At 46.1% G+C, this 16,527-nt stretch overlaps 1 protein-coding gene across 50 annotated transcripts in view; it reads left to right on the top strand.

Moving 5' to 3' along the window:
- Nucleotides 1–16,527, top strand: part of IGFN1 (immunoglobulin like and fibronectin type III domain containing 1) — a 60,536-nt gene that overhangs the window by 40,643 nt on the left and 3,366 nt on the right. For 2 of the 50 annotated variants that reach the window (XM_080366997.1, XM_080367008.1), the window contains 13 exons: nt 563–1,861; nt 1,901–2,092; nt 2,153–2,227; nt 2,342–6,715; nt 8,000–8,124; nt 8,900–9,041; nt 9,564–9,860; nt 10,496–10,795; nt 11,710–11,883; nt 12,746–12,874; nt 13,365–13,667; nt 14,968–15,056; nt 16,004–16,199. In XM_080366997.1, the coding sequence (XP_080223123.1) occupies nt 563–1,861; nt 1,901–2,092; nt 2,153–2,227; nt 2,342–6,715; nt 8,000–8,124; nt 8,900–9,041; nt 9,564–9,860; nt 10,496–10,795; nt 11,710–11,883; nt 12,746–12,874; nt 13,365–13,667; nt 14,968–15,056; nt 16,004–16,199 (7,695 nt within the window). The remainder of the gene's footprint in view (nt 1–562; nt 1,862–1,900; nt 2,093–2,152; nt 2,228–2,341; nt 6,716–7,999; nt 8,125–8,899; nt 9,042–9,563; nt 9,861–10,495; nt 10,796–11,709; nt 11,884–12,745; nt 12,875–13,364; nt 13,668–14,967; nt 15,057–16,003; nt 16,200–16,527) is intronic. The other 48 variants (XM_080367040.1, XM_080367011.1, XM_080367029.1 and 45 more) reach the window with 48 other exon arrangements.

Here is a 16,527-nt window from a genome sequence, read left to right as displayed (position 1 = left end):
CCTCTAGTTCCTAAATTATATTTGGAAAAATGAAGGTCTGGTTAGACCCTGTCCTCTTCAAATGAGAGTTTTTTTTTTCCTTTTTATTAGTCCTGACAAATCCTATTGGCTTATTTACTCTACAGCTACTCTGCGCGTGAGAGATTTTGTAACTCCTCCGGGGCTGGAGGGAGAAGGCAGAAGGAACTAATGAGTCCCAGAAACAATCTAAGCCCCTCTAAATTAGACCTGTAATGCTGGAAATTTGCCTTGGTTTTCTGCTTTTTTTGTTTTGTTTATATGGGTTTTTTAACAAGCATGTTTCCACTAAAAATAATTGTCTCTTTAACTAAGAAATGTAAAATTACATCTGAATGTGACACTGAAAAAGTCAAGGTTTGAACTGAATTGAAATGTATTTAAATATATTATGTTTCTGTGTCCTAGAATGAAATTATAACAAATGCTAACACATTTTATTTGGCTGTTGATGCAGTACATGACCCATTAATTGTTCTTTTTTCCCCCTCTCTTTTCCTGTAAATTATATCTCCTACAATCAAACAATGCATCTTCAATACAGATGCCAAAGGAAAGAGAAGACAGCATGAAGGAGGTGAAAGAGAGAAATCTGAGTGGCTGAAAGAAACATTACCAGATAAAGACAGGGCTAAGAAACTTCGACGCAGAGAATATGTTGGTGATGAAGATAATCTTATGGACACTGGCACGGAAGAAGATGGCTTGTACAGAAATGGTCAAGGCCATTCCATTGATATGGATAGAAACCGTAGATTTTTGGGAAAAGATGAGCTACATGGAGCCCATGGAAATGGAAGGATGGGATTTGGGCAGTTTTCTGGAGCAGACCTAGATGGAGACTCAGTGGCAAGTGATGGTAGTGTCTTTGGATTAAAAAGCTTAGGAGGCAAAAGTGGGCTAAGGCCTTTCCGTGGCAAGGATTCTGTGACAGACAGAGCAGACACTGGTGATGAATTAGGAGAAGCAGGTGAATGGCATTCTGTGGGTGGCAGAGATGATGGTACGCTGGATGCTGTTAACATTGGCACGGGTGATAGAGGTGTGGGCTCTCAGCGTGACAAGGATGGTAGATTAGGTGATGCTAGTTACGAAGCTGGCTTTGGGAGTGTTGGGAGATTAGGTGCTACTGATGGAAGTTCTGTGTTAGACAGACTCGATCGTGATTCAGCTGGAGGAGGAGATGGTAAAGGTGATCGGTTCAGTCGGACTGGTCTGGGGACTGGAGCTAGAAAAAATGTTGCAGATACTGAGACTGCAGGAGGAATGAGGACCTCCTATGGCAAGGATGGTCTGCCAACTGCAGCCGATATGAATGGTGCAAGCATGAACAGAGGACAAACAGGGACTCCCTATGGCAAGGATGGCCCGACACTTAATGCTAGCGGTCATTTAGGTCAGGCAGGAAGGTCAGGCTTGCTATATGGCCCAGGCAGTCTTCCAGCTGGAGACAGGGCTATATCTGGTGCAGGTAGCAGTACCACAGGAGAAATGGAGGCATTGTACGATCCAGATGGTCATCCATTTGGAGCACGTCTTGGTGATGCTGGTGTAGCTGATGCACGTGGAATTGGGTCTCCCTATGGAAAGGATGGTTTCCCAGCTGGCAAAGCCATTGTTGGTGCCGGTGTAGATGGTGCAGACATATATAGAACTTCTTATGGAAAGGATGGTCTCCCAGGTGGCACAGGCATTGGTGGTGCTGGTATAACTGCTGCTGGAGGAGTTGGGTATCCCTATGGAAAGGATGATCTTCCAGCTGGTGCAGGTGTTGGTGGTGCAGCGGGAGTTGGGTCTCCCTATGGAAAGGATGGTCTCCCAGCTGGTGCAGGTGCTGGTGTTGGTTCTCCCTATGGGAAGGGTGGTCTCCCAGCTGGTGCAGGTGCTGGTGCAATGGGAGTTGGGTATCCATATGGCAAGGATGGTCTTCCAGCTGGTGCTGATGTAGGTGGTGCGGGGGGATTTGCGTCTCCGTATGGAAAGGATGGTCTCCCAGCTGGTGCAGGTATTGGTGTAGCTGGTGCAGGGGGAGTTGGGTCACCATATGGAAAGGATGGTCTCCCAGCTGGTGCAGGTGCTGGTGTAGGGGGAGTTGGGTCTCCCTACGGAAAGGATGGTCTCCCAGCTGGTGCAGGTGTTGGCGGTGCTGGTGTAGGGGGAGCTGGGTCACCATATGGAAAGGATGGTCTCCCAGCTGGTGCAGGTGCTGGTGTAGGGGGATTTGTGTCTCCCTATGGAAAGGATGGTCTCCCAGTTGGTGCAGGTGCTGGTGTAGGGGGAGTTGGCTCTCCCTACGGAAAGGATGGTCTCCCAATTGGTGCAGGTGTTGGTGGTGCAGGGGGAGTTGGTTCTCCCTACGGAAAGGATGGTCTCACAGCTGGTGCAGGTGCTGGTGCAGCTGGTGCAGGGGGAGTTGGATCTCCATATGGAATGGATGGATTTACAGCTGGTGCTGGTGTTGGTGCAGGTGCTGGTGCAGGGGGAGTTGGGTCTCCCTACGGAAAGGATGGTCTCCCAGCTGGTGCAGGTGCTGGTGTTGGTTCTCCCCATGGGAAGGGTGGTCTCCCAGCTGGTGCAGGTGTTGGTGCAGGTGCTGGTGCAATGGGAGTTGGGTATCCATATGGCAAGGATGGTCTTCCAGCTGGTGCCGATGTAGGTAGTGCAGGGGGATATGCGTCTCCATATGGAAAGGATGGTCTTCCAGCTGGTGCAGGTATTGGTGTAGCTGGTGCAGGGGGAGTTGGGTCACCATATGGAAAGGATGGTCTTCCAGCAGGTGCTGGTGTAGCTGGTGCAGGGGGATTTGGTTCTCCCTATGGAAAGGATGGTCTTCCAGCAGGTGCTGGTGTAGCTGGTGCAGCGGGAGTTGGGTCTCGCTATGGAAGGGATGGTCTCCCAACTGGAGCAGGTGTTGGAGCAGGGGGAGCTGGGTCACCCTATGGAAAGGATGGTCTTCCAGCAGGTGCTGGTGTAGGGGGAGTTGGTTCTCCCTATGGAAAGGATGGTCTCCCAGCTGGAGCAGGTGTTGGTGCAGGGGGAGTGGTGTCTCCCTATGGAAAGGATGGTCTTCCAGCAGGTGCTGGTGTTGGTGGTGCTGCTGTAGGGGGATTCGGTTCTCCCTATGGAAAGGATGGTCTCCCAGCTGGTGCAGGTGTTGGTGTAGCTGGTGCAGGGGGAGTTGGGTCACCATATGGAAAGGATGGTCTCCCAGCTGGTGCAGGTATTGGTGTAGCTGGTGCAGGGGGAGTTGGGTCACCGTATGGAAAGGATGGTCTCCCAGCTGGTGCAGGTGTTGGTGTAGCTGGTGCAGTGGGAGCTCGGTCACCATATGGAAAGGATGGTCTCCCAGCTGGTGCAGGTGTTGGTGTAGCTGGTGCAGTGGGAGCTCGGTCACCATATGGAAAGGATGGTCTCCCAGCTGGTGCAGGTGTTGGTGGTGCAGCTGGTGTAGGGGGATTTGGTTCTCCCTATGGAAAGGATGGTCTCCCAGCTGGTGCAGGTGCTGGTGCAATGGGAGTTGGGTATCCATATGGCAAGGATGGTCTTCCAGCTGGTGCTGATGTAGGTAGTGCAGGGGGATTTGCGTCTCCATATGGAAAGGATGGTCTTCCAGCAGGTGCTGGTGTAGCTGGTGCAGCGGGAGTTGGTTCTCCCTATGGAAAGGATGGTCTCCCAGCTGGTGCAGGTGTTGGTGCAGGGGGAGTGGGGTCTCCCTATGGAAAGGATGGTCTTCCAACAGGTGCTGGTGTTGGCGGTGCTGGTGTAGGTGGAGTTGGGTATCCATATGGAAAGGATGGTCTCCCAGCTGGTGCAGGTGCTGGAGCAGGGGGAGTGGGGTCTCCCTATGGAAAGGATGGTCTTCCAGCAGGTGCTGGTGTTGGTGGTGCTGGTGTAGAGGGATTTGGTTCTCCGTATGGAAAGGATGGTCTGCCAGCTGGTACAGGTGCTGGTGTAGCTGGTGCAGGGGGAGTTGGGTCGCCATATGGAAAGGATGGTCTCCCAGCTGGTGCAGGTGCTGGTGTAGCTGGTGCAGCGGGTCTTGGGTCACCATATGGAAAGGATGGTCTCCCAGCTGGTGCAGGTGCTGGTGTTGGTTCTCCCTATGGGAAGGGTGGTCTCCCAGCTGGTGCAGGCATTGGTGCAGGTGCTGGTGCAATGGGAGTTGGGTCACCATATGGCAAGGATGGTCTTCCAGCAGGTGCTGGTGTAGCTGGTGCAGCGGGAGTTGGTTCTCCCTATGGAAAGGATGGTCTCCCAGCTGGAGCAGGTGTTGGTGCAGGGGGAGTGGGGTCTCCCTATGGAAAGGATGGTCTTCCAACAGGTGCTGGTGTTGGCGGTGCTGGTGTAGGGGGAGTTGGGTATCCATATGGAAAGGATGGTCTCCCAGCTGGTGCAGGTTTTGGAGCAGGGGGAGTGGGGTCTCCCTATGGAAAGGATGGTCTTCCAGCCGGTGCTGGTGTTGGCGGTGCTGGTGTAGAGGGATTTGGTTCTCCCTATGGAAAGGATGGTCTGCCAGCTGGTACAGGTGCTGGTGTAGCTGGTGCAGGGGAAGTTGGGTCGCCATATGGAAAGGATGGTCTCCCAGCTGGTGCAGGTGCTGGTGTAGCTGGTGCAGCGGGTCTTGGGTCACCATATGGAAAGGATGGTCTCCCAGCTGGAGCAGGTGTTGGTGTAGGGGGAGCTGGGTATCCCTATGGAAAGGATGGCCTCCCAATTGGTGCAGGTGTTGGTGTAGTTGGTGCAGGGGGAGTTGGGTCTCCCTATGGAAAGGATGGTCTCCCAGCTGGCGCAGGTGCTGGTGCAGCTGGTGCAGGGGGAGTTGGATCTCCATATGGAATGGATGGATTTACAGCTGGTGCTGGTGTTGGTGCAGGTGCTGGTGCAGGGGGAGTTGGTTCTCCCTACGGAAAGGATGGTCTCCCAGCTGGTGCAGGCATTGGTGCAGGTGCTGGTGCAATGGGAGTTGGGTATCCATATGGCAAGGATGGTCTTCCAGCTGGTGCTGATGTAGCTGGTGCAGGGGGAGTTGGGTCACCATATGGAAAGGATGGTCTCCCAGCTGGTGCAGGTGTTGGTGTAGCTGGTGCAGGGGGAGTTGGGTCACCATATGGAAAGGATGGTCTCCCAGTTGGTGCAGGCATTGGTGTAGCTGGTGCAGGGGGAGTTGGGTCACCATATGGAAAGGATGGTCTCCCAGCTGGTGCAGGTGCTGGTGTAGCTGGTGCAGGGGGAGTTGGTTCTCCTTATGGAAAGGATGGTCTCCCAGTTGGTGCAGGTGTTGGTGTAGCTGGTGCAGGGGGAGTTGGGTCACCATATGGAAAGGATGGTCTCCCAGCTGGTGCAGGTATTGGTGTAGCTGGTGCAGGGGGAGTTGGGTCACCATATGGAAAGGATGGTCTCCCAGTTGGTGCAGGTGTTGGTGTAGCTGGTGCAGGGGGAGTTGGGTCACCATATGGAAAGGATGGTCTCCCAGCTGGTGCAGGTGCTGGTGTAGCTGGTGCAGGGGGAGTTGGGTCTCCCTATGGGAAGGATGGTCTCCCAGCTGGTGCAGGTGCTGGTGCAGCTGGTGCAGGGGGTATTGGGTCTCCCTATGGAAAGGATGGTCTCCCAGCTGGTGCAGGTTTTGGCGCAGGGGGAGTTGGGTCTCCCTACGGAAAGGATGGTGTCCCAGCTGGTGGAGGCTTTGGTGTAGCTCACGCAGGGGCAGTTGATTCTCCTTATGGAAAGGGTGGTTTCCCAGCTGGGAGTTATGGTGGTGCTGGCTTAGCTGGTGCAGATGAATTTGTTTCTTCTTATGGAAAAGATGGTCTTCCAGGTCGAATGGGAACTGGATTTGGTACTGGTGCATCTGATTTTGGTGGTTTTGGATCTCCATATGGAAAGGATGGTCTCCCAGGTGGGCATGAGGCTGGTGCTGGTGTATCTGGTGCAAGGGGTGTTGGTTCTTTCTATGGCAAGGATGGTCTCCCAGCTGGGACTGTGGGAGGAGCTGCTCGTGTTCCGTTTGGAGGTGAAGAATCAGTGGGATCTTACCGTGGCAAGGATAGTATGCTGAGTAGAGGTCAGGGATATATGGGTGGATCAGGAGGAGACAGCTTTTCCTCAGAAGGTGGTGGTGTTACAGGGTCTGCAATACGGGGTGCTGGGTCTCCCTACGGCAAGGACAGTGGGTCTGCTGGGGCCAGGGCTGGCATGGGTGGTGGTGGGAGGCTGGGAGGTGACGAAAGGGGGTTACATTCAGTCCGTGGTAAAGAAGATGCTGTTGGACGAGGTGGTGAATATAGGCTGGGTTCACATCCTGGCAAATCTTCTATGGGAGGTGAACCTGGAAAGGGCACTGCCAGTGATTTCAGAGGATCAGGGAACAAAGGTTCATCTGATGACAGCGGTTCACATTCAGGTCAAGTTGATGCCAAGGGTCAGGACAGAGATTTGGGCCAGGTAGACTCCCTTTATGGCAAAAATTCTGCCTTTGGAGGGACAGGGAGTAAATCCCGTAACAGATCTGCTGATGGGAGGAATTCAGGTGGTTTTGGTCAAGGTTCATTGGATTATGGCCAGATGTCAGATCTTTATGGTGGACCTCCTTCAGTAAATCTGAGAGAACAGGAACCCAGCCTTGATATTAAAGCAAATGATTTCTTGAATACGGAAAGTATGGAAAAAAGAAGACGTTACTGTCTAGATGATCTGAAAGGTACGTGTTTAACTGATGGCTTCTGTATCGGTGGTCTTTGCATTTTGATACTCACATTCCTAATCCTGGAGAGAAATTGAATGTTATGGTTTAGACGAATGTAGCTATATGTAGAAATTTGGTTATATCATGGTCTATTCCTAATTTTACAAATGATTTGCTGTGTAGTCTTACTCAATTTGCTCAGATCAAACTGCCGTAAAAGGTCTAAATGGTCTTTGTTTAAATTACCTAGAGCAGGAATCACCTGTTCATTCAAGTGTATGATTCATATCCACATGGAACAGATTTCAGTTCACAAACATATTAGTTCCCATATAGTTTCAAGGAATATGGCCATGTTTCTTTTATATTGTTCCAATTTGAAACTTATTGTTTCACTTTGTTTGTTCTAACATCTAGTGCAAAGATCTGTGTATTTCCAAGTTCTGGGAATAAATCTGTGCCTGCTTATATTGGATTAATATGCACATTGAGCCTAATGTAAAGAGCTCTTTTCTCTTGGAACATCAGAAATAATAAGGTGTTGCATATAGTAAAAGGAGAGTAATGTGTATGCAGCTGTTTGACTTAGACCAGTGGCAAGACTAGCGAGACAATACTTTGAAAACTGTAGAAATGAGAAACTTCAAATGTATAAGTGAAGGGGAATCTTTGCCTAATGGAATTCTGACAAGTTAGAAATTATCAAGACAAACAAAACATCAGTATAAATAAGGAAGTAAAATCAACAAAATTGGAGGTAATGGGGAGGGAGATGGGGTGTTTATTAGAGAGGGGATGAGCTTGTTAATGGAGAAGAACTTGGGACGGGAAAGAGGAATATGGGGGGTAGAGAATAGTGTGACTGGGGGCTGTTTGGGGGGAAGTGGTTGGGCAGCCTTGGACCTGGTCAGTGCAGAGGAGAACGGTGTAATAGTATATCCATATCCCAAAGTGTCCTGCTTCTTTCCACTGGCTGCAGAGGGAGCCAAGACAATTAGCGCAGATTTAACATAGCAAATCTGTAGATGGATAATGTGATTCGTGATGAATCCATTGCCCATTAGATTGATGTCAGGACTATATGGTATGCAGGCCAGCTGGCATGTGCCTTCAGTGCAATAAGTTAATGCCAGCTGGCCCACAGCCTTGTTGTACAAAAGCCTGCCATGACCACAGTATGTTTTTTTAAAAAGCTCTCTTTTCTTCTCATGTACACATGCATTTTCATTTATACATTTCTCCCGGTCAGTATAACACAGAGTTAGCATCTTTTCAACATTTTCTTTTCTGAATGTTCAGCACCACGCTGTTTTATCAACAAACAGTTATTTGATGTCAGAGTCCTGAAAGGGGAACCAGCCGAGCTGTCTTGCACTGTCAGTAAAGATGAAGTGACAGGAACCTGGTTTAAAGATGGATTAAAGGTGGGTGTTCTCTAGCTGCTGTTTTCTTTGGTTAGCAATGCTCTGCTCTCTGGCTCTACCTCTTAAGTGTCATGTCAAGGTGTCCTTCCCTCTGCCAGTCTTACTGTAGTCTGAGTATGGTCCTGGAAGGATTCTGTGGGAGCCTTTTGATAACAAAATTCTTGATACAAACCCACCAAGATTTCTCCTCTTCCCGCTGCAAGACATTTCCCTTCTTGATGACAACAGAAGTCTTTGTGCTTTCTATTCTTTTTCTTGTGTGGAGATGGTGTGGGTCTCTCCCTTGCAACACAATCCTTTTCCTTGGTGAATGTAAGAAACATGCAAAAGGCGAGGGAAAAATCTTCAAAGGATCCTTCCTTCCAGCAGACATAACACAGAGTGCTTTTTCAAATTAGTGCTTAAGGTCAAACAGACATCGTATTCAATCTTCCAAAACAGCACTAAACAGTAATTCCAGTTGTGGGACCTGGATGATACTGTAGGAGTTCTGAGGTGTCGTACTGGAGCGTGAGCCAAAGTTTTTGTCATTAAGAATAGAAAGAAAGAGCTTGGAAATTTTGCTAAAATTCATTTTAATGGTGTTTGAATCAAGTCTTTGTGGGAAGTATGTTGATAATGCTTATATGCGATGTTGCCAGATGAGTAATCCCAGAATATTACTGTAATTAAACGTGTATCATTCATAAGTCTTTTCAATTACATTTTGAATTTTTGTCTGTTTAAGTTTGGATTGCCCTTTTTTAAAGAATGGTCTCTGTGCTTTACCTTGTAGTTAAAAAACATGGATGGAATCTTTTTTGAAAAGAAAGGTCTAGTCCACAAACTAATTATTAATAAAGTGGAAGATATTCATGCTGGGAAATACAGGTTTGAAGGTGGGGATATAAAAACTGAAGCTTCAGTTTTTGTTGAAGGTGAGTCTGTTCAAACTACCAATGCAGTATGCTAGCCTTGATGTGCTCTAAACCGAATACATTTTCTCAGAGACCTCCAGCTGGTTATTGAGGCAACTTTATTATAAAGAATTACCATGTAAATGGGAGATAGGTTTTGTACAGGTTGGTGCATTTTGTATTTACAAATTTAACTAGGTTGCCTTCCTGAATAGCTTCTATTATTAACCCAAAAGGGTTGTTTGGGATGCATATAACACTTTGTCAGCCCAGATTCTTCATTCTTGTGTTTAGCGTATTGCCTATGAGAAAGTTGCTCCATTGAAAAGGGCAATATGGTACCACAAATGCTTTGCAATAATTATCCTGTTGCAAAGTACATGTATGTATGTGAAGCACCGAGCACGCAACTAAAGGTGAAGGTCCAAATGTTCTGAGCTTCTAAGCATTAGTGGCAGCATCATGAGGGGAAGCCTTTCCCTCCAAGGTGAGCCTTATCCTCTTTGAACTGCAGTTTTTAATGATCTTGTATCACCTGCTTAGATCCTCCACAGGTTGACAAAGTTCTCCTCAAAAACTTAACAAGCGTTCCTACTGTGGCCAAGGCAGGGCAGCAAGTAAAGATCAAGATCCCTTTTGAAGGTCGGCTACCAGTCAGAACAACGTGGCTGAAGGACAGAATGGAGCTAGCAGATGACACCAGGATTCGTGTTGATAAAACAGAGACCTTTACCATGCTGTCCATCTCCAGCTGTGAGAGAAAGGACTGTGGGGATTACAAAGTCAGGCTGAAGAATGACAGTGGAGTCCTGGAGATTAACTTAAAGCTTGTGGTAATAGGTAAGAGCCCCACAGCATCCACTGTGGCTTTCATTGTAAAGCTTAGGCAGGGAACCCGTTAATACTGGTGACAACCTTATTTAGAGCTATTGCCTGTTCCAAGATGAACAAGACTATGTAATTTTCCACTAAATTAGGGTCCAAGCAAAGATTGCTGACATGTTTCTTGCCCTTTAATATGAGGTGGGACAAATCTAGTTTGGTTTTACACAGCCTCAGCAGCTGAGTTTTGAATGTTGGGTGACTGTGGGAGCTGGAACTATGAACAACAGGGAAATTTATTAACATTAGATTATCAAGGCCAAGTTCAGCCCTGCCATAAATGCCGGTACTCTTTTGGAAGACCAGAAATGGTGTTCTTCCTTTATAAGCAAGCTGAATTGGTGCCGTGCTTATGAGGACAATTAGCTCATGAAGCAAGGGCCTACCTTCCCCTCACCACCCCTCCTTATCAAAAGTTAGTGGAAGTATTTAAGAGACAATTCAAGCACCCATCCCTCATTCTGCAATTATGCGTGTATTCCATCAGAATCTGAGTCTCCCAGCTGGTGAGCAAGAGACAGTGTTTGCTCCAAACCCAGGGGCACGTCTGGCTCTGGAGCCAACTCATAGTCTCTCTGTGTTTGTCTTTTCAGACAAGCCACAGCCACCTGCAGGACCCATCAAAGTTGTAGAAAGCTCTGCAAATGACATCACCATTCAGTGGAAGCCCCCAAAGGATGATGGAGGCAAACCAGTACAAAGCTACATTGTTGAGAGTCAGCAGGTAGGCAAGAACGACTGGGTGACGTTGGGAGAAGTGCCCAGGAGCTGTACTACGTTCACCACGAACAAAGTGGAACAAGACATGAGCTACTACTTCAGGGTGAGAGCTGTAAATGCTGAGGGAACTAGTGATGCACTGGAATCAGATGAAGTGAAGGCTGTCAGTAAAGGTAAGTAAATACTTTCCATAATAGTGTTCAACACTATCTGGGAAATTCATTATCAAAGCTGATATCAGACTCACTGCATTGTAGATGTTGCTACAGATCTAACTTGAATCATGGCTGTGAATTCTTCACACAAATCCATGGAGGTTGCATATCAAGACTAGAAGTTTATTGCAGGCTCTGGTGGTGCTGAGTGAGATGGCATTATGTTCTCATTTATGCTCCATTCTGAATTGGAAAGCAAGTTTCATGGGGGAAATGTAATATGCATAAAGATCAAAGGAAATTTTTGGCTGGAAGGGGAACATGTGAGGCCTTTTCTTGACTCCATAGGTAAAGGAGTGTCTCCATATGTGCAACATTTTTCAGCATGACCGCTTCATTCCCCTGATTCCCAAACTACTAATTCTATTTTTTGTCCCTTAATGAGTTTAAATACTAGAACAGTTTTGCCGTGGGCATGAATGTAGTACTAGAGAGAAAGCAATGCTCTATTCTATTTCCAATTATCTTCTTTCTACATTCTCCTCCTCATGATTATGAGAATCTCTGTACTTTGCTTTAGCAGAGGGCTAAGAAAATCCATTTTGTTTCCACTTTCTGTCATGAAAAGCAAGAATAATGCCAAATTGTTCTACTGTGTAAGAATGACATACTTCACTCGGTAGGCTGACAGTGGAATCGTCAGTCATGGTGACAGCAGGTCATTCATGAAAATGAAATTCAGGAACAGAGGTCCATCATGGATCCTGTTTGTGTGGGGAATAAAATACACAGCTTCAGGTCTCAGTCAAACGGTTTCAAAACACATCCATATGAATACCTTGGGGGAACTGGAAGAGTAAGTGACACAGAAGACATTCTTATCTTGCAATAAAAATATACCTGCTAATAATGAAACACTAATCTCTCTCTAGCTTCACCTGGTGCCCCAGATCCCCCTGAGATTGTCAGTGCCAGCAAAGACACCATCACAATATCCTGGAAAGCACCTCGTAAAACTGGCAGTTCCCAAATCGTGGGATATATAATTCAAAAGCGTAAGAAGGGTACCGTGACCTGGCTGCCAGTCAACAACGTGCCTATAGCAGGTAGGTAGCTTAAATCCCGGAACACACTGGAAGACTTGAAAAAGACAAAAAGGTCAGCTGGGTTCAGGAGCTGCTTAGGATCTTACACCTTTTCACATCAGTGTTTTTCTTCATGAATTCTTGAGATGCTTGCTGTCCCTGTCGCAACCATGTTACCCCGATCTGAATTTTTACCTTCCACAGCTGTAGTGTATATGTTTCCTCACAACTAAGGTTCACAGCTATGCCGTAGCAAAGCCAGGTCTTGAGTTTATATACAACCGAATGCCTGAGGGGAGGATTATGATCTTTTCTAGATTGTGTGCAAGCATATGGCTGGAGAAGTGTGCAGAGATGCTCACTGCTGCATCCTGGGATGTAGCTCCTCTATAGATAAACTGAGGTCTCCAATTTCTGGAACTAAAGTCTTCACATGCAGAACTACTGTCCTCAGTTCTTGTACTAGGAACTCATCAGATGGAAATTTATAAGTGGAAGGTATATAAAGAAACCCAAGTGAAATGCATGAGCTCCAAGATGCATTTTGACTATAGCTAACGTTATCTATCAGGTGCAAGCTAGGACTTCTTATCTGGTGTAGAAGAGTTCAGGATCATTCCATGAGGGAAAGCAGTATTATGCTTTCTCTAACTTTTAATAGCTTTTAAGTGCTGTTTGATTTGAAAGGGAATATAATGATCATGTCCCAGAAGTACACATGCTCTAGGGTAGGGAAGGGCAGGGTAATCAGTGACAGCATTTGTATATGACTCCAGAGAATTATTCAATCCACAGTTCTACAGGGAGTAAAGTACAGCATTGGTGTCTTCCCCTTTCTTGCTTGAGGAACACCTGAGCCAACACACTCCTTTTCTTTCTGCAGACAAGAAGCTGAAAATGACCAGTCTCAAGAAAGGTCTGCAGTATGAATTTCGTGTGGCAGCTGTCAATGCTGCTGGCGTAGGAGATGCCAGTGAACCGTCACAGCCTGTCTTTGTGCGGGATTCCACGAGTAAGTGCACTGCCCCCCATCCTTCTGGCTTGGGGATACATAAAGCTGAATGTAGACTGACAATGCATGTTTTTAAATGCTTTGTGAAAAAGTATGTGAAAACAAAGATCAAAGAATTGGGGAATGTTTCATGGCTGAGAATCTGCTATCGGCATGAGGAAGCAATGGAAGGATTTCCTGTGTGATGTCTAAGTTGGATGTGGCAGACTCCTGCGTGGGGGTTACATACAGTGTGGAGAAGTATTCAGGATGGGTTGCAGACCGTTTCAGGAGTGTCGTAGGTTGTACTGCATAGCTGGCAGGAGTGGGCATCTGGATCCAGCTTTGAAGAACTGGAACAAGGTGGAGTCAAGGCAGCAGGGTGGATATCCAGTGCACTTCCTGAGATGCCCCAACATTCTTGAAGTGACTCAAAAGAGGGGACAGAAATCCTAGAAAAATTGTAAAAGTTTAAAAAATATAAAAATGTAAATAAAATTCCTCTTTCCAGAACCTCCAGGTCCAGTGCAAGACCTTAAAGTGAGCAGCAGCAACAGCACTAGTGTCACCTTGACATGGAAGAGACCTGAAGCAAAGGATGGGATTGATGTGAAAGGCTATGAGGTGGAGATGCGGTCTTCTAACAACCTCAGCTGGACCAAATGCAATACTCTCCCCATAGAGGTGGCCACTTACACAGTTAAAGGCCTCCAAGCCAAGGAGATTTACTTTCTGCGTGTGAGAGCCATCAATGACAGTGGCTCAGGAGAAGCCGCAGAGCTTGAAGCTTGCATTGAAGCTGCTCCCGCTGTAGGTAAGTCAGAGTGGGCTGCCCTCAGAGTGAACGAGCTCATTCTATAGGTAATGGGACGCAAGCAAGGTCTGCAGGACGCTGTGAAGAGCTGCTTTCAAGTCCCAGACTGCAGCTGAAGGACAAGTACTACATTACTCCTGTAGAGTATGGTCTTATTAAGTCACGTCATGAGGAAATTCTGAAGATTTAACTAATAATAAATGTATAATGCACAGTGTTCAGCTCATGTTAAAGACTCATTATGATAAAAGAACCCCTAAACCTCTGTTTTTGCCTGGGATTTATGTTTCGCCCCCTGTGCGGAGCTATACCACAGTCACAATCACCAAACAGAAACCGCACATGCTTTGTGCTCTTTTAAGGGAAAAATAGAGGTTTCAGTCAATTTTTAATACAGTCTTGTGGAACCCAGCATTTTATTTCATTCTATTAAATTGCAGTTGTTATGCTGTTTTTTGTAACCTTTATTTTCCTTTTTAATTTTCTAGTTTGAAAGTTTTTACCTTTTTCACTTTTTCATCTTTACAGTCTGTAGCTCTGTTTTTTCCCCTGCTGTTTGGGAATATTGCAGAAATGCAGGAGTAAGAGATAATTGTGTGAGGGATTCATCTTCCTTAACTTGGATCCCAAGTGAAAATGTCTACTTTTGGCCTATGCTTGCAGACTCCTTTTGTAACCGCTCAGTAAATAGATAAATGTGGGTCCCTCTGGGAAGCAGTTTTTTCAGTTTGAAACTGGACGTGCTAGATACAACTTAGCACTATTGGCTTTGGCATTTTTAGAAAAATGCTAAGTACAGTAGTATATAATATTGATGAAAAGAGAGAATAAAGAAAAAATATTTTAAATACTAAAGAAGCTTATTTTTAATAAACTCAGGCTAGTTTCTTGAGGATGTTCTGTACTCTGTATTGCATGTATATTTCGGAAGTGTCCGTTGCAATCCCTTTGTCCCCAGATGTCATTTATACAAAATCATCCATATGATGGGGTAAAGTGTGTCAAAGAGACAGTTTCTCTGCGACTGAGACATCACATGTATACAAACGTTGTTGTGAATGTGGTTTTTCATCATTTCCCGTTGTTTACTCATAGTGACAAATAGTAAAGAAGTGCGAAAGGTGTAAACTCTGGTACTGAATTGAGGAGCATCTTTTCCACAGTAGCACTATGAGTTTATTAACAGCCTGCAGACCTGCTGTCGGAAAGGCATTAGGGGTAGCAAACACGCGTATGAATTTGTCAGCCAGTGACTCTGTAATAATGTACAACTTTTTATTGTAATTACTGTCTTTTCCAGTTTCTCCCAGGATACTAATAGATGACAAGGTGAAAAGCTCCCTGGTTATAAAAGCAGGAAATACCATCCGAGTGGATATTCCCTTTGAAGTAAGTATTCAAATGTGTTTGTAAGAATTCCCCATCTGTTTCTATGTTGTATTCAATAGCAGACATGAAAACTGAGCTACTGTTTTCTTGGCATGAAATTTTGTTTACAAGACAATGGGCAAATCCTTTAACCTGCCTGTGCTGGGTATACTTTCTGCATGAGAAAAACATGAATGAGAATTCAGCTGTCACTCTTGGCATTAGTGTTTTTATGAGATTGTGGTCATTCATTAGCCTCTGCAAACAAGGCACAATGCTATTCATCCAACCCTGACAGATTAGTACCAGAAAATATTGATATACTTAGAGTTTAAAAATCCATCAGTTTCCCTCTGATTCCCTCAGAAGGCCTCGTGGCAGCATTTCTAGCAACATCTTGACTGTGTTTGTCCTACTAAGCAGTAGGACTTGAGAAACAGGCATGCACTGGCAGAAATCCTGTGTTCTTTGACAAGCTTGGAACAACATAGGTGAGGTCTGGGGTATCGGGAAAATGTTGATGAAGGCAAAGGGTGTGCATTTGCTGGCCTTTCTCCTGATCTCATGGAGAATAGAGACCAAAGATGGCACAATGGAAATAAAGACTTTGAGGATGTGTTTTCTTTCCAAAACCAGCACATCTTTTAAAAAGTAGAAAATACTAACTACTGATGTCATCTGTTGTTCTTGATCTAGCACACCTTGTTTGTCATAGTTAACCTGAACACCTTACTACAATAACATTCTTAAAAGACACAGAGAAAGAGAAAAGTTACAAAGAAACTTCAGAGCAGCCCTTTATCTATGGCTCTTAGATCCATCTTGGATCTGTATTTCTAAATATTACTTTACTGTGTCATGTAGGTATACATTTGGGATGGAATTCATTCAGGTAACGAAACTGAAGATGTGAAGACACAATCTGGAGGCAAAACATGTGGGCTTATAACTTGTGTTGTTCTTTACAGGCATCACCAGATCCAGTGGTGACCTGGTTAAAGGATGGGCTTCCTCTTCCAAACCGGGCTACAATAAACACCAAGGATGGTACCACCCAGCTGCTGATTGGAGCAGCTGAGTTCACTGACAGTGGCATCTACACTGTTGAGCTCCAGAATGGCTTAGGGAAAAGAGAAACGTTCAGCTTCCAAGTTCGAGTTACAGGTAACTCGCTCACTACCATATACACGTACAGATTTACTGCGGATAGGCAGTAGGCGATGAGCTGAGTTGAGCGCAGCGAGCTCTGATGCAGTTAGGCCATGCAGGCACAGGGAGAACTAGAGCACAATTTTCCTGGAGATTCACTCTGTCCGTTTTGTGATATCACTTGGCCATGTCTGCAGGACAAAGCAGTCTACTAATTAGAATTGCACTCAGCTTCCAGAGTGGCTCTGCTTAAAAAGGTGAGGTTGCACAGATGGATAGTGCAAACTGCAGAGGAGTAGTTCATGCTCTTTGTAACAGTCTAAGGTTAGCCAGCAGCAGGCTG

Source organism: Falco punctatus, assembly GCF_963210335.1.
Source record: "Falco punctatus genome assembly, chromosome: 17".
Taxonomy (NCBI): Eukaryota; Metazoa; Chordata; class Aves; order Falconiformes; family Falconidae; genus Falco; species Falco punctatus.
Note: the sequence above shows the minus strand (reverse complement) of the source record. Positions and strands in the feature narration are given on the sequence as shown.